Raw genomic sequence first — 18,510 nt, forward strand, 5'->3', positions numbered from 1 at the left:
TATACTCCAGATTCTGGTGCTTGTAAATCCTACTATTCATAGTAGAAATAGAAAAAAATTGGAGATAGGATGAAAAATAAAAAGGTACGACTTTTGGAAAAAGTGAATAGGCTAGCACAGTAGTTAACAAGAGAGGGTAAGGCTGTGATAGGAGCTGAAGCTAGAAAGCTAGGTTTAGGACGTAACTGTGGTGGGCGTCAAATTCCATCTTAAGCAGTTTAGACTCTGCACTGAGGGGTTAGGAAGGTGGCTATGTGGAGGATAGATTGGCAAATGAAAAAATAGGTAACACAAGAAGACTAGGAAGCTATGACAGTAGACTAGGAGGGAGCTGTTGAGAACCTAAACTTGAGCAGTGTCAGGGGGAGTGGAAAGAGGTATGGTAGAAGAGAGGGATCTGAAGTACATAATTCCTTTTGTACTTGAGTTTGATGGATGGCATGATAGACTCTAACAGCAGATTCAGTGGTAAAGTAACATATCCTGGAGTCCAGTCCAATATGGATCTACGTATCTCTGGAATTAAACTACCAAAATTGAGGGAGGATCTTCTTTTGAGTAGTTAACCTCTTTTGGAGGGGGTGTCGAATAGCCCACTCCTACTGGTTATACTGTAATGCATATCATGAATTTTAGGTGCTGAAGGGATTAGGGAGTATATATTGACAAGCCAAAAAACTTTAACTGGAATAACTGAATTGAACAATCATATTTGTCTTGTCTCTTCCTTCTCCCCAAAACTTCTTAACTTATATAGAATGCACAGGTAGGCTGTTTTCTTGAAGGGTTTTACTTTTTAAATATTGAGTGAAAGCTGTTTTAAAATTTTGCATGTTTGGTTTAGAATTATTTCACAAAATAGGGTAAGTATAGCCATGTGATTTATGTTTTTTAACAAATTAAATCTTGATGCTCATGTATTATTTATTATTTTGAGAAGCTTAAAAATTATTCCTCTGATGAAGTATGTTTTAACTAGGCTACTTTGGAAAGAGTTTGTAGGATAAATTTATGATTGGCTAGATTAGTTTATAGCATTCCTTTTATTCAGATAATGCTAGTGAATATAGCTCTGATGGTTCAGAGCAATGTTTCTGAAACTACTAGTGATGACGGACCAGTTTTTTTAAAAAATTGTAATCTGTCACAGACAAATATGTGTATCTAAAGTACGTGACTAACATGGAACTCACACCACAGTGTGAGGCACCACACAAATTTGATATTCCATAACTGATGTATACTCTGATAAATCTGATGGCTCACTTGGATGTTGCCACAATATTAAGTTGCTATAAAAGTTTCTAAATGTTTCCTCTCAATTTCTATGTTTATATTGTTGGAGACTGGTAACAGTTTGTGGATGATCCTCGGGACCATACTTTCCTAAGCACTGGTTCTGGTCTTGCATGTTAGTTTGTTTTGTGCTTTTATTCTGGTTCATGTGGTAAAGACAGTGTGTATTCTGTATTCTTAAAAAAAACACTCGCTCTTTCAAATATATTTGGAAGTGCTTCTAAAATACAAAAGTGTAATCTACTTTAACATTGTAACCTCCCTTTTGCTGTTTAGAATATTTTGTGTCTTAATTTGAAAATATTCCTAACAAGTTGATATTATTGTTTTCCAGAATTTTTGAAATTTGAGATATTGTTTCTGGTATTATTTGAAGTTCAATGAATTTGGCATTTAAACTTTACTAATAGTACTTTTTCATTATTCAGTTTTATTCATTTAATAAATATTTATTAAACACATATAATGTATCAGGAACCACTTAGGAATTATGAGAATAAAATAGACTAAATTCTTGATCTTGTAGATTAAAACTTGTTTTCTAGTTAGTGAGATAGACATTAAACAAATAGCTAAACATATAATACTATGTCAGTTAGTGATAAATCTATAAGGATAAATAAAATGAAGGGAAATATATGTTGGGGCTGAGGAAGTTGGTGATTGAATCAAGATCCAAACGAATTAGGAGTTGGAGTGGAATCAGGGGCAAGAGCCTTCCAGGAGAATGAACTGTAGGTGGAAAGGCCCTGGGATGTGTGATGTGTTCAAGAAACTTATAAAGAGGCAGTTTATATGGGTACAGTGCAATTTGCTTAAATGGCGCTTTTAGTTGACTATAACTTTGAGACAGGCATATGAGTAGAGGTTAATACTGCTTAAGTCTGTTATGAAATCAGCTGTTTTTTGAAAGACCTACATAAAGTCCCCTTCGAGTTCTAGGAGTCTGGAGTCCAGAGAAGAGAGAGGTCCGGTACCAGTAGCTGCTGGTTCCTGAATATTAATGTTCTCCAACTTTTCCGTATCCTTTTCCTACCCAATGTTCCTCAGTAATTGTTCAGTACAAAAAATATTACAAGATTTTCCTTCTAAATTTACCAAAACTTGACTCTTTTCCTGCTTAGTCATTAAAGAACATTTTCCTTACTTAGTCACTAAAGAGCATTTTTGAGTCATATGCCTATTACCACTAGAAATCTCTGTTATAATACAGACTTCTTACTTATGAATGGATTGTTGTAAAAATCCATTTGCGGCTTAGCTATTTTAGAACTCAAAATATATTTTACAATGGAGAGATGACACGTGGTGACTAGGTTCTCCTTAAACCCAAAAAAGCCATTTAACACGTATAAGTATACTTGAGGTACAGTCTCTCTTAATAGTACTGTAAAACGTAACCACGATAAATAACACAGTTTCCATGAAAAAAAAAATACATTAAAAAATGCAACCCAGACACCAGGAACACAGCAGGTTCTGATGTTCCTTTGCTTGCTTCAAATATAGTCAAATTAGATATGTCAGACACTGTCCATATTTCCCACACTGTATATAATTTTATTCTTCCTGACATTTTTCAGGTATGTTAGTAAAGAAGTCAAAATACCTGGCTCCAGGTCTGACCCTTGTAAGCCATGTGATTTTGGTCATAGCGGATAGCCTCTTTGTCTTAGTTTCCTTCTGTGGAAAGTGTGGATAATGATATTTTACCCTACAGTGTTGTGGGAATTTAATGGGTTTATGTATGTGTAAGTACTTCGCAATCTGGGACACACTTCACAGATATTGATATTTATCTGTATTAATTTCAAATGCATAATTTCATCTCATCTTGTTGTGATATATTTCTACCTCCTCTTTGAATCGGTCTTCATTAAGTTATACTTTTGTACGGCAAAAACTCTAAATTTTGGATTTTAAATGGATTGTAAAGCCTTTTGAGTATGTTTTGATTAAAATTATATGTTCATACAAACTGTCTTGAATAAATTTTCAAGTAAGATTTCATAATGGCTGGGCGCGGTGGCTCAAGCCTGTAATCCCAGCACTTTGGGAGGCCGAGACGGGCGGATCACGAGGTCAGGAGATCGAGACTCATCCTGGCTAACACGGAAAACCCCGTCTCTACTAAAAATACAAAATAATTAGCCGGGCCTGGTGGCGGGCGCCTGTGGTCCCAGCTACTCAGGAGGCTGAGGCAGGAGAATGGCGTGAACCCGGGAGGCGGAGCTTGCAGTGAGCTGAGATCCGGCCACTGCACTCCAGCCTGGGCAAAAGAGCGAGACTCCGTCTCAAAAAAAAAAAAAAAAGATTTCATAATTTTGCAGTGTTTGTTAGACTATCTCAATTGATTTAGCTTTCTGAGGGATTTAGAGATGAGGGATGTTATGCCACAATTCGAGATTATTGATATGGGTCCACAAAGAAAATTTTAAAAACTCCGCCCTGAAAGCTAAAACATCCCTAACCAGTCATTCTTTCTTCCAGCCACCTCTAACCCCCTTCTTTCAAATTCCTGCGCTAAAAACTTCTCTTGCTATCTCTGAATGGGATGACTTTGCCTCCTGCCCCTCTGTTTTTCTGTTGTCTTTCCATGGCCACACTGGACATCTCTTGGCCTCTAAAGACCATTTCAGGAGTAGAAAAAGTATTCCTTGTGGAAGATTAACTGTCAGAAGTTTATTAATTTTTCAATAGGAAAGACTAATTTGACTTAGTCAATGTTTATTGAAGTATAACTTTTGTTATACCTTTTATAAACAATATTGACTTTAATTATATTCAGTTTACATATTTTACTTACTTGAAATCAAAACATCCACTGTAAATTAGTTTCTGTTCATTACCATTATTGGTTGTAGAAAATCTGTTTAGTATATTTATTTAAATTTGTTGCCTTAGTGAAGTGTAGTTCATTGGATATATATATAATAAATAGCCTGAGAATTTGCTTGAAAAATCAGTACCTTGTGAACAGTACCTTGTGAATCTTTTAACATATTTGAGTATGACTTGTGTGTGATCATTGTATATGCTTTAAGAGAATACTTACCTGTAAGAGGGTCTTACCTTGCCTATGTGATTTCTTAAAGCCCCTTATAAAGATGCAGTCAGCTCTGTTAACTGGATAATGTTGAGAGTGTGGTGGGAGAGGAAAAGGTTGTGGATGACTCCAAATTATGTTTAAAATAAAATTACAGCAATTTTTAGACTCTCCAGGGCCAATTAGTCATGGTCACAATAGGGATCTAGATCTAGGGGGGTCTGTAGTTATTTAGCCCCCCTACACACCAATCATTGCTGTCAGATGTTGCCTAATTATAAACTCAGGAGGAGGGAGATAGGACAGTAAGTACCCAGGATTCCCATTTCAATTTCTTCAACCCCATAGTCAAACCTTTATATATTGGCATGTGTTTTACCAGGAAGAAAGGATATTTTAGGAAGAAACTCCCTACAACTTAGGTATTTTAAGAATTTAAAAAGACATGATTTTTACCAATCTGAGAAAACCTTTTATACTTCATATAGTAGTTCCATTCAAATACAGTCCAGTTCTTGAATTAACATTTTGTGTTTCTTCCAGTTGCTGGAACCTGTCTGTCACCAGCTCTTTGAATTCTATCGCAGTGGAGAGGAGCAGTTGCTTCAATTTACGCTGCAATTTCTCCCAGAACTAATTTGGTGCTACCTTGCAGTCTCAGCCAGCAGAAATGTGCATAGCAGTGGATGCATTGAAGCTCTTCTTCTAGGGGTTTACAATTTGGTTTGTATTTAATGGAGTTAACAAAATCTTTTTTGAGAAAATCAAATATATAACCTGTGCAACTGCTTATCATTTTAATGAAGCTAGTGTTTGTTTTTTCATATGTCAAATGACTCATAGCCCATTCTTCCAAATATAACTTTCTGGGAGTTGGGAGACATACAAGCATATAGGTAATTATGTAACTATACCTTTATGGATTAATTGAAGGTTGAAAATCGGACCATTTCATTTCTTTTATAGCGATATCTGAAAATATCAGTGTTGCATTTTAAATTTTGTAAACTTAAAGTTCATTGCCTATAAATGATCTGTTTCTGACCTTCACAGAAGGTTTGGGAGAAAAGATTTACTCTAATATTCACCAATTATAGTTCTATAAAATCTAGACTGTCTCCAGAGTGTACAACATTGTTTTAACATATAGCTTGCCTTACTAATAGAGTTTGTATATTAATTAGTATGGTATTCTAGATACTTAAGTTTTGTACCTTTCAAAATGGAAAAGAAATGTGAGGTCATTTTCTTCACATATTTCATATTTAAATGATTACTTCACTTAACAAATATAACTTGTTACATGAGGAAGATCAAGGATTATTAAGACACTATATCTGTATCTCAGCCATCCTGAAAATTATGTTACATATATTTTTTAAGTGGAAGGATGTACAGTTTAACTGCCGGTGTTGATGAATAATAATGGATTATCATGGTTTAAGATTTTAAGTTAAAATTCCTTTCTATTCAGGTCTTTTTAAAAAAATGTTTTAGACTATTTAAATTTAGTTTGTAAATTTATGTGTAAGAAAGTATGTATTTTAATATATTTTCTTTCACTTCTATAGGAAATAGTTGACAAACAGGGACATAGCAAAGTATTGAGTTTTACAATTCCATCTTTATCCAAACCATCTGTATATCATGAAGTAAGTGACATTTTATCATAACAAGTTTATTGACCCTAAGCTTTGACATTGCCACAAGTTATAATCTAGTTATTTAGGAAAAAAAATTGATCAATTTATTAGTACCTGCAAAAGTATAAATACCCGCAAAGTATTTACTATTTCCAAATTGAGATGAGAAATCAAAATAATTGAACATCAAACTAAAATCTGCTAATAAGAGATCTATTGAAAGTATTCTTTTTGAAATATTTTTCACTCCTCCTGATGGATGGCTACTTGTGTGTGTTGGCGGGGGTAGTGGGGGCAATTGTGTATTTCCATGGTAGAATTTTTGAAATTAAACTAATTTTTATTTCTCATTTGTGGTTTGTTTTAAAATTAGTTATTAAATCTTTGAGCAAAAAAATGGGTAGGCATCCTAAATGTGTTTAAGATATATGATGTTCTTCGTGGTAGCTATTTTAGTGGTACATATATATTCTAAGTATCACCTTTTCAGTAGAATAGCTTTTTTTTTTCTTTATTCAAATGTCTTTTCTCTAGCCTTCCAGCATTGGGTCCATGGCTCTGACCGAGAGTGCACTATCCCAGCATGGTTTGTCAAAAGTGGTATACAGTGGACCTCATCCTCAAAGGGAGATGCTGACAGCACAGAATAGGTATACTGTGGGGATAAAAATTCTTATCTTACTCCACTAATTTTTTAAGAATATTATTTCAGTAGATTTATAAATAATGTTTAATGAGTTGTGTGTGACAATTTATTTGAATATTGAGTCATTTTATACAAGAGAAAAATAGATCTAGATTTGTCAGTGTGCCTTGCTTCAGGTGTCAGCTGGAACATTGAATTTTAAAGACAGGTTTCATATGGCTGTTACTTGGAAAGTCTTTTTTTCCTTGTAGTTTTTCATTATTGGTGTGCTTATACTGTGCAGGTCTGTTCTGTAACATTATATCTCTCCCCAAGGAGTGCCCTCTCCCCTATTATAGTTGACTTCTTAGAATTCTAAAGATTTGGTAATATTCTTTTTGTTTCTCTTTAGGTTTGAAGTGTTGACATTCCTTTTGTTGTGTTACAATGCTGCCTTAACCTATATGCCCAGTGTTTCTCTTCAGTCACTGTGTCAAATTTGTTCAAGGTAAAGTAAAATTCAAGTGTTTCTAATATTGAAATATATGAATCTATGATTGCTAGTCTGGTACATACCTAAGTTATTTTTGTTTTGTGTAATCATTTGTTTAAAACATTAAATAAGTTAATGTAAAGCTCAGCCTACCCAACACATGGAAAGTTCCCTATAATTGATAGTCACAAAAAAACATGTGCAAAGCTCATGTCTGTAATTTCAGCACTTTGATAAGCTGAGGTGGGAGTATCGCATGAGCCCAGGAGTTCAAGACCAGCCTGGGCAACATAGCAAGACCCCTGTCTCTATAAAAAAATTTAAAAAAAAAGATCAGCTGGGCATGGTGGTGCACGCCTGTAGTCCCAGCTACCTGGGAGGCTGAGGTGGGACAGTCACTTGAGCCCAGGAGGTTGAGAATACAGTGAGCTGTGATTGCACCACTGCACTTCAGTCTGGGTGACAGAGCAAGACCCTGTCTCAAAAACAACACAAACAAAAACAACAAAAACAAGAACATGATGAAGAATGTAAAGATGAATAACATTTAAATTGAATATTTAATCAGAAAAGGATTATAGTATATAGCTAAATGATAGAGCTGTTATGATCTTTCAAGTTTTGGCATGTGGTTGGCTTCTTTTTGTTTGTATTTATATATTTTTACTGTGCTCTGATTTGGAACTAAGAAATAAGTAAGAGATACTGGTTCTTAAACTTTTCTTGTTAAAAATAAATTAAGTCAAGGAGTTATAAACTAAATTATATCCTTGAGTGTAGTATATTCACATTTAAAAAATCCTGATTTAAAACAGTAGTTAATGATACTATATATGGTATTGGTTGAATATGACCAGAATATTAACAATGATTGTCTCTAGTTGGTGGAATTGTGGTTTATTTTAATTTTCTCCTTTGTGATTTTTTTTGTGATTTTCTAAATTTTTGGCAATGTCAATGTTCCTTTTTGAGTTAATAGTTGCAGCACACCAACATGGCACATGTATACATATGTAACAAACCTGCACATTGTGCCCACGTACCCTAGAACTTAAAGTATAATAAAAAGAAAAAAGAAAAAAAAGCAGAAACAAAAATGACAGATTATTGCCCTCGATAATTCAAGTAAATAAGAGATATTATAGAACTAAGGAACTTGTGGAATAATTTCTATTTGAGGAATTTATTTAGAAAATGCAACTTATGGGCCGGGTGCGGTGGCTCACGCCTGTAATCCCAGCACTTTGGGAGGCCAGGCGGGCGGATCACGAGGTCAGGAGATTGAGACCATCCTGGCTAACACCGTGAAACCCCGTCTCTACTAAAAATACAAAAAATTAGCCGGGCGTGGCGGCGGGCCCCCGTAGTCCCAGCTCCTTGGGAGGCTGAGGCAGGAGAATGGCGTGAACCCGGGAGGCGGAGCTTGCAGGGAGCCGAGATCCTGCCGCTGCACTCCAGCCTGGGCGACTGAACGAGACTCCATCTCAAAAAAAAAAAAAAAAAAAAAAGAAGAAAATGCAACTTATCCTGAGTGTATTAGTCCATGTTCATACTGCTATGAAGAAATACCTGAGACTGGGTAATTTATAAGGGAAAAGATGTTTAATGGACTCACAGTTCTACATGCTGGGGAGCCTCACAATCATGGTGGAAAGTAAAGGAGGAACAAAAGCATGTCTTACATGGCAGCAGGCAAGAGAGCATATGCAGGAGAACTCCCCTTTATAAAGCCATCAGATCTCATGAGACTTATTCACTATCACGAGAACAGCATGGGAAAACCTGTCCCCATGATTCAATTACCCCCGCACTGGGTCCCTCCCGTGACATGTGGAGATTATGGGAGCTACAATTTAAGATGAGATTTGAGTGGGGACACAGCCAAACCATATCACAGAGGGAGGGATCATTGAGCAATACTTAGAAATGAAATGAAAACAAAATAAATAAAAAATCAGAACTTGATACTGAATAGGATAGAAAGCCATGCAGAATCAGCAGAGGAAGAGAATTCACAAGACAAAGGGCTTAGTAGAGAAGATAGAGAAGTGAAGTCTTTCAGATGTTTTCCAAATTAGAGCATAATTACGTTTCCTAACCTTAAAAGATGGTACCAATGGTTCATCTCTCCCACTTACCAAGTCGTTCTAACATGTTTTTTGCTTTAAATTGTTTAAAGGCAGAAATGTCCAGACTTTTGAATTTCACAGATCTGTAAAATCTCAAAAAAGGTGGAACAGCTGGGTTATTTACATACGTGTTACCAACTTTTTATTTTGCCAAGTCATTATATTATAAATATCTACCATCAACATTATTTAACAAAAGGGAGACTATTTTAATATCAAAAAGGTGGGGGGGGGGTGGAAGGGAAGGAAAATAATTTATAAATTAAATTGGGATAAGTTTAGCTTTCCTGGCTTTTCATTTCACTATGGCCTAGTGAAAACTCTTGTTATCGACTAAAATGGGTATAAAGACCAACATTCAGAAATACTGGTTTAAGGAGTAACAATGCAGCAATTTTCACCTCTAGAACTTAGAACACACTGCGAAGTCCAGATCCTACTCTGAAGCAGTATATTAGGTGCTAGGATCCAGGAATGCCTATATATGTATATATTTATATTTTTATGTATTATGTGTAAATGTATTTTTTGAAGCTCCATAGATGTTCTAATACAATGCCCAACCACTCTTGATGTTTCCCTGAAACTACTGATGGAAAAGTTAGAAAAGAACTTGTGTCACTGATTTTTGTCCTAACTCTAATGTAGCACATTCTAATATAATTACGTTTACATTATGAGTAGAAAATTGCTAATATACCAATTTTACCTGACCAGGGAACTGAATAATTCTTCAACAGAGAATGCAAGTAAAAACTGGCTTTAAAAACAAAGAGAAACAGATTATTTTAAAACTCGCTGTAGGATTTTGGCCAAGGAAGTTTTGGTAGAAATAGATCAATCTGTGCCACAAGAGAAATTAATTTCATATAAATGTCCACCAGATTTAAAAAAAAAAAAAAACAAGGGTGGGGGAAAGATCTAAGTAATTTAAAAGACTTAAGCTATCTAAATAATGCTAACTCTTAACTACAATGCCTTACATTTGAGGAACTCTATCAAATTTATCATTTCTATCATTTTTAGTTATTTATGTTTTTAAATTTTCATTTTAGATTCCCTATTAACTGTATTCTCAATGATAAAATCCAGTTATTTATTTCTCATACCTACTGGCTTTCTTAATCGTTTATCAGATATTCTAATTAGGAGGTTTTGTACATTTTTAAGATGAGTAGAAAAGAATTAGAAAACACTTTTGTTAATCAGGTTAAGCCTAGTTCATATCTATGGAAAGAAAATTGGTTACAGAACTGTGGTGTAAGTAAGTTAGAAAACGGTTATAGCAGTTAAAGTATAAGAGCTTCTTAATGATCTTAGCACCTATGCTGGTTTTCCTGAAGATAAAAGTGATCCCACTGTTATATGGGCCATCTAATCCTGTTTGCCATGTGATAGTTGTTTTAGATTGCTGCTGAATTTGGTTGATGATTATACCAAAATGATTGGGTCATCTAGGAGGAAGGATACATAAATACAACCAGAAAAAATTCATGGGGTATATGAACTAGATTCAGTGACAAATGTGTTTCATTCTTTTTTTATCTTCTGATTGTAATTAGTTATGAAAATAATTAAAACAATCTTGAACACTTCCCACCCTCCACGTATGCTAACATAAATTCATTCTACTGAGCAAAAATCTGTTTAGTTACTATAAGCTTTGCCTTCCTGATTCAGATTGATTGATGGCCAGCTTGATAGCCTCTTTTCCTCCTACGTATTGTGTGTGAACAACTTGAAGAAGAGATCCGACAGCAAGCAAGAGCTAAACTGAATAAGCTATAGTCAAGAAGCTTTTGTTCTCTGCTGGTACTAAACATATATGGCTCTATGAAAAGAAATATACTTACCAATGCTACGAATAAGTTTTGATAGTATATATCAGAGTCCTCTAAGTTTGAGGAAATGATTTCTTCCTGTTGGATATTTAATACAAGGCTGTTTAACAAATGGCTTATCTTCTTTTTTGATGTGGAATATAAATATTAAGAATGAAACTATGCTCAGCTACTAAGTTGAATTCTCTCCCATTGTCTAAGGGACAGCTCTGATTTTGTTTAGCTAGTGAGTCATCTAACTGATGAACCTGGATATGGATAGCTGTGAGTTCCTGATCAGTGTATTTGTTTCTGTGTACCTGTAATGAATCCCTGCCTCTCTCCTCACTTCTAGGTCAATTTTTCTGACCACCTGAATAGATTGTTTTCTGTCAATTAAGGGCACCTTTGTTACGAGTAAGCCATTTTGCTCCTGACTAATAAAATTTATATAAATATAAAGCACTTAATGCAGCATCAGCCACTTTGTTATCATCTAGTAAATGACAGCTGGCATATTATTGTACTCCATCAGTGAGCACACACATTCACTATGGATGCATATAAGGCATTGCTTTTTTTTTTTCTCACCTGTTTGCTATGACTGTATCAACAATTCTAGAGCATATCTGATATTAGGTCATTTCTAGTTGAAAGAACCTATGGCAAATTTTTCAATTGCTTGTTATTTTGTTTGGAAACTAGTTTTTACCAGTATCTAAATTTTGCCCATCCTTCACAACCCAACTAAAATAATCTTTCCTCCAACCATGTGAGCATGATTTTTGTGTGTGATCTTCACTTGAGAAACATGACAGGAGATGCAGACTTTATTAAGCTCTTAATTTCAAAGAGCAGAACAAGCAGGACAGAAAAGTGCTCATTACTAATCAGGCAATTCTTCCACTTTCTCTTTTCTCCTTTCCCCTTTTTCTATTCTCCTGGACTTTTCCTCTCCACTTCTCTCTGCCCCTCTTTTTTTGAGATGGGGTCTTGCTCTGTTGCCCAGGCTGGAGTACGGCACAATCTCTGCTCACTGTAACCTCCACCTCCCAGGCTCAAGCAATTCTTGTGCCTCAGCGTCCTGAGTAGCTGGGACTACAGGCAAATGCCACCATGCCCAGCTAATTGTTTGTATTTTTAGTAGAGACGAGGTTTCGCCATGTTGCCCAGGCGGGTCTCAAACTTCTGAGCTCAGGCAATACGCGGGCCTCAGACTCCCAAAATGTTTACAGGCATGAACCACCACACCCGGCCTGTTTCGCCTTTTCAGCCAAGTTTCTACTCACTAGCCTGATGATCTGAAGATCCATCTGATAATAATGTTATGTTATATATAATATTATAATTATTTATTTATAATATATTTGTATATTATATATAAATATGTATATCTGATAATAATAACCTTTCTTTTCTACTTTCGGTTCTGGTCTATCATGAATAAATAAACTCACTGGAATGGGTCTTCCTAATCATTGTATGGTTTGTAACTGAGGCTGTGTTAACAATCTCAAAAGTTTTTTTTAATTCTAAGAATGAAACACATATCTCTCACCAGAGAATGAGAATCACAGCAAGAGTTTTTCTCACTTACAAATTGATGCCAAGAACTTCTCCAAGAAATATATTGACCAAATACACCTTCCAGAAGGGATTTTATTTTCACATGCCTTGTGAATTTGGCAGAGTAAACTTAATACAGACATGGTTGTTATGGTACTCAGCTGCTCTTTTGTAAGGACATATCCTTATGTTTGGATTTGTGAAGGGAAATCAAAGAACTTCAGGACATAGCCCTGATGAACAGAGGAACCAGGAATTCATGTGGCATATAGCTTTATTGCTTTGTTTTGTTTGGCATTTAAGTTCACTAAAGGGTATATGGGCAAACAATATCCTTGAAGATAGGGATCAGAAAAAAACTTAATTCAGAGAATTCTTAAGTACCAAAATAAAGGAGTAGAGAAAAGAGATGCCATTACCAGTTAATGATGCAGAGGGATAGGACCAGACTATTTTGGGTCTCAGCTCAAATGGTACTTCGTTGGAGAGGCTTTCCATGACCATCATTCCCAAAGTAGAACTTTCCTGCCCTAGTTTATTTCCTTGTAGCACTCATAACACTATAATTACCTTGTTTGTTCTTTTGACACAGCCTGTCAACTGCTAGAAACTTCATGAGGTCAGGAACTTTGTTTTGTTCACTGCTGTATCACAAGAGCTTAGAAGTGCCTGGCATATGATAGAACCTCAATAACTGTTGAATGAATGAATGATAGATGAGCTCTTCAGCTCAGATTTATAATTTGATAAGTAGAGTTAGGATTAAAGGAAATAATTGGGTTTTTACTTTTAAAAAATCTTTCATTGGTAAATAAAATCACCAGTTTTAGTTTTCTTAGTTATAAAACATTAACCATTTGCATTTCTGAATAAATGTTTAATTTCAGCCTCGAATAAACGACCACTTATTTCTTCACAAGTAGCTAGTATAGAAAATGAGAGAACCTGGAATTTTATTTCCTTTGTATATCTTTCACGTGTAGTGTTGGTATTTGAGAGAACTGTCTCTGTAATTCTTACATAAAGTAAATTTAAAAGATGAGTGACCATCCTAGAGCCATGCAAATATTTTTTTAAAGTTGTATAGTAACAACAATAATTTATCTATGTTCTGAACCCTATACTATTTCCTTCCTGATTCCTAAACCTGTATATTCAATCCAGGAACTGTCTCTGTCAACATGTCCCATAGATACCTTGTAAATTTTAGGACTCTTCCTGTGGCAGCCAACTGATATCTACATCAAACTAAATTATACCAAAGGGGCTGGATGCAGTGACTCACCCCCTGTAATCCTAGAACTTTGGGAGGCCAAGGAGGGTGGATCACTTGAGGTCAGGAGTTTGAGACCAGCCTGGCCAACATGGCAAAACCCCGCCTCTACTAAAAATACAAAAATTAGCCAGATGTAGTGGTGGGCGCCTGTAATCCCTTCTACATGGAGGCTGAGGCAGGAGAAGCGCTTGAACCTGGGATGTGGAGGTGGCAGTGAGCTGAGGTCATTGTGCCACTGCTCTCCAGCCTGGACAACAGAGTGAGACTCCATCTCAAAACAAAACAAAACAAAAAAACAGATATTTGAACCTAGGAAGAGCAGTCATGGAATTGGCCTCAGGATGGCCAGATGGTGGCTCACGCAACCTCCACCTCCCGGGTTCAAGCGATTCTCCTGCCTCAGCCTCCTGAATAGCTGGGATTACAGGTGTATGCCACCATGCTGGGCCAATTTTTGTATTTTTAGTAGAAATGGGGTTTCGACATGTTGGCCAGGATGGTCTTGAACACCTGACCTTGTGATCCATCCGCCTTGGCCTCCCAAAAGTGCTAAGATTATAGGCGTGAGCCACTGTGCCAGGCCCTTACATTGTCTACTTTTAGTGACCTCAGTAGAAAGAGCTTCTCCCAGTTTCAGTATTAAAAACATCCAGCAAAGGGTGTGCCAGCCTGAGACTTCTACATACCCCTTTGGGGCCATGTTGAGTAATATAATTGTAAGAGTACTCTATCAGGTTAAATATTGCTTTGGTTGTATTAACACAGACAAACAATGATAACTTAAATAAAGTAGATATTTCTCTGTCACATAAAAGTCCAAGCTGGTAGGTGGTCTAAAAGGTAGATTGCTTGCATGTTTCCAGTGTGTTCAAGTTCCTTCTGTCTTGGGATTCTGCCATTCCCTATGATATTTCTCTTGTTGGTATGGTCTCAGATCACCACTATTACATCTGCTTTCTATCCTGCAAGCAGGGAGAAAGGGAGTCAAAGGCATGTAGCTGCTTTTTAGGGGTATGACATAGAAGATTTTTAAGGGGTGTGACCTAGAAGTTTCACCACTTTGGTTAATATACCATTGTCTAGAACTTAGTCACATGATCACATCTAAATGCAAGGAAAACTAGAAAATGTAGTCTCTAGTGGAGCAGCTGCCATTCCTAGCTAAAATTGCTGGGGGAAAGGAAGGGAGTGTGACTTATATGTATGTATTATTAAAAATAGATATGGAGGTAGCGACCTCTGTAATAGATAGTTTCATTAGCAGCCTCACCATAATCATGTGATTATTCTTGATTATATAGGGAAAGACTAGTTCCTAAAGGGAAGAGGGATGGCAGTGCTTTTAATAGAAGATAGGGATGGTGGCATGGCAGATAGGGATGGTGGCATGGCAGGCAAAATTGATACTATGTCACGCTACCTAAAAACCAACATATCTGAAACAATATATTCCCGTATTCCTATTTGTTCTAACTCAGTTAATGATACCATCATGTGGCCAGCTATTCAAACTAAATGTGGAAATAATTATCTACTCTTCTTATTTCTTTGGTCTTACCTTCTTTATACTTCCTAGATATGACTGCAAACCTACCCTTCCTCCTTCTACCCACCATTTTGTCTTGTCTTCAGTCCTCCTTCATCTTACTACTGGGATCCTCATCCCACCCACATCCAGTTTCAGTGAACTCTTCCAATATAGCCAGAGTGATGTTATCAGAAGACCAATCTGATTTTGGTACTCCTTTGCTTAAAACAAAACAAAACAAAACAAAAAAATCTTTAGTTGCTTACCAGTGTCTACGTGGTAAAACCTAGCAGGTTATAAGATACTTATGATCTGGCTACATGATGTGATGAGCTTCTCTAGTATTTCCTAGTGTCCTAGCCCTCCATCCTGCTAAAATGTCCACAGTCTCCTCAATGTCATGCTGTTTCATCCCACCTCTGCCTTTGAACTTTCCTATGTTTTCCACTTGGAAAAATATCACTTTTTCTTCAAGACTCAATTCAAAGGAATCTCTTTTCTGAGAAGTCCTCTCTGACTCTCCACTTCTTCCACCTGAGTTTACCATTCTCTCCTTTACCAGCTCTTGAACATGTTCATTGAAAATATTTGCTTACTACATAGTCTCCATGATTAGATTGTGAGTCCCTGTGGGAGCTACATCCATCATCTATATCTCTAGGGTCTGACACAATATCAGTCTTTAATTAATATTTACAGAATGAATAAATGAGTTAATTAAAAATTTCTTTCATCCATTGGTTCTCTATTATTTACAACCATACAACCATCCCTAGCATAAAAATGTAAGGCGTAAGAAAGTAAAATTTTTTGTTTGCTTCTTTAGTTAATAAGAGTAAGAGGAGTCTCTATTCTAGTTTGGGCATACATTTTTGTAAATTCAAACAAAACTTGAGTTTGTTTTATTTCACATGCAGCTAATTTTTCTATTTCCCTGCTTACTTTTTACTCTTGGTTCTAAAAAGTTCTGGGATCCTCTGATATTAAATGCATTTATGTGGATCTTTTAAAGTTGTCTGAATTAATAACATTCTTGGGGAATATTTTTGAAATGGTCTGTGGCATACTCGGACATTTTAAAGTGAAGGCTTAGATTCATTGAGTAGAGAAAATAACTTTAGTTAGTTACTCTAACTCTAGTTAGAGTAGAGAAAAGTTCTAGGTAGTGAGTGCAGGGGAAGAGTAAGTAAATAATTACAATCTATTGGCTAGCACTATATTAAGTGAAGCTCATATTATATCAAGCATAGAATATTATGTGAAAGCATTTATTTTCTAGTAAATTTGTTTATGAAAAATAAAAATGTACTGTTTATTTTAGAAACAGTGCATGCTGACCAACATGGTGAAACCCCATCTCTACTAAATACAAAAAAATCAGATGGGCATGGTGGCGCAGGCCTGTAGTCCCAGATACTTGGGAGGCTGAGTCAGGAGAATTGCTTGAACCTGGTAGGCAGAGGTGGCAGTGAACCAAGATCATGTCACTGTACTCCAGCCTGGGCAACAAGAGGGAAACTCCGTCTCAAAAACAAAAACGAAAAACAAACAAACAATAAAACAGTGCATGTTGGTCAGAAAGTTCAAAAAATACATGTAAATATAAAGAAGAAAACAGATCTATAATCCCACAGATCAGAGGTAACTATGACTTTTTAATGTTCTTTTTGCAGTGACACACACTGTACACCTATTTGTTTATTGCAAAATGGGATTATGCTGCATCTGTTGTTTTGGACAGTTTTTTCCCTGTCATTTAAATAGATTTTCAAAACATTATGTTTAATTTCTATAGTATTCTCTGAATGATTTATATAATTGGTCTCCTGTGTTGGACTTTTAGGTTGCTTCCTTTTCATTATAATAAATGCTCCTTAACTTTGGTACTCCTTAAATATTCCTCACTATAATACATATTTCTGGAGCTGAGTGTGATACTTGTAATCTCAGCAACTGGGAGGCTGACATGGGAGGATCATTTGAGATCAGGAGTTCAAGACCAGCCTGACAACATAGCAAGACCCCATCTCAAAAAAAATATTTTTTTAAGCAGCTAGGTGTGGTGACATGCACCTATACTCGGGAGGCTGAGATGGGAGAATTGCTGGAACCCAGGAGTTCAAGGCTGCAGTGAGCCGTGATCATGCCACTACACTCCAGCCTAGGCACACAGCAAGACCTTGACTCTAAAAAACTAATAATAATAATAAATAAATATTTCTTTGCTTTTTATTTTTAGTTTCCATGTCTTTTTTTTATTTTTTAATTTTTTGTACTTTAAGTTCTGGGATACATGTGCTGAACGTGCAGGTTTGTTACATAGGTATACATGTGCCATGATATAAATATTTATTTACATGTCATTTTGTTTATGGTAGTTTCTTGAAAAAAAAAAGGTAAAATCTATTGATCTTTCTTTAGGGTTCTACCTTTGGTGTCATGTTTAGGTAGCGTGCAAAGAGTATGTATCTATTTGCCTGTTTTATGTCCATTGTGATTTTTAAACATTAAGAGTTATAATCTATCTGAAGTTTATTATGGTATACTGTATGAGGTTTGAGTCTAATTTATAGATTTTTTTTTGGATCCCACAGTTTGTGTCAAGAACTTTATCAGGAATTGTGGATCATACCACACATCTATTTATGACAGTGCCAAGTTTCTTTTTTCTTTCTTTTTTTTTTTTTTTTTTTGAGGTGGAATCTCACTCTGTCACCCATGCTAGAGTGCAGTGGCTCGATCTTGGCTCATTGCAACCTCCACCTCTCAGGTTCAAGTGATTGTGCTGCCTCAGCCTCCCTAGTAGCTGGTACTACAGGCACATGCTACCACGCCCGGCTAATATTTTGTATTTTTACTAGAGACGGGGTTTTACCATATTGGCCAGGCTGGTCTCAAACTCCTGGCCTAGGTGATCCACCTGCCTTGGCCTCCCAAAGTGTTGAGATTACAGGCGTGAGCCACTGAGCCTGGACCATGCCAAGTTTCATATAATAGGTTTAGCGGTACCCAAAAATCATTGATAATTGATTGACCAAAATTACTGAACTAACCAGTGAGTGAATCTGGTTCACTTACTCTATGTATC

General features: G+C 36.1%; 1 protein-coding gene across 3 annotated transcripts in view; it reads left to right on the plus strand.

The window, feature by feature from the left end:
* The window catches only part of HYCC1 (hyccin PI4KA lipid kinase complex subunit 1), a 70,470-nt gene that overhangs the window by 31,396 nt on the left and 20,564 nt on the right, over nucleotides 1–18,510 (plus strand). For all 3 annotated transcript variants that reach the window (XM_028844934.2, XM_077995005.1, NM_001266156.1), the window contains 4 exon segments: nucleotides 4,886–5,065; nucleotides 5,914–5,994; nucleotides 6,520–6,635; nucleotides 7,023–7,118. In XM_028844934.2, the coding sequence (XP_028700767.1) occupies nucleotides 4,886–5,065; nucleotides 5,914–5,994; nucleotides 6,520–6,635; nucleotides 7,023–7,118 (473 nt within the window).

The sequence above is a fragment of the Macaca mulatta genome, chromosome 3 (genome assembly GCF_049350105.2).
Source record: "Macaca mulatta isolate MMU2019108-1 chromosome 3, T2T-MMU8v2.0, whole genome shotgun sequence".
Lineage (NCBI taxonomy): Eukaryota > Metazoa > Chordata > Mammalia > Primates > Cercopithecidae > Macaca > Macaca mulatta.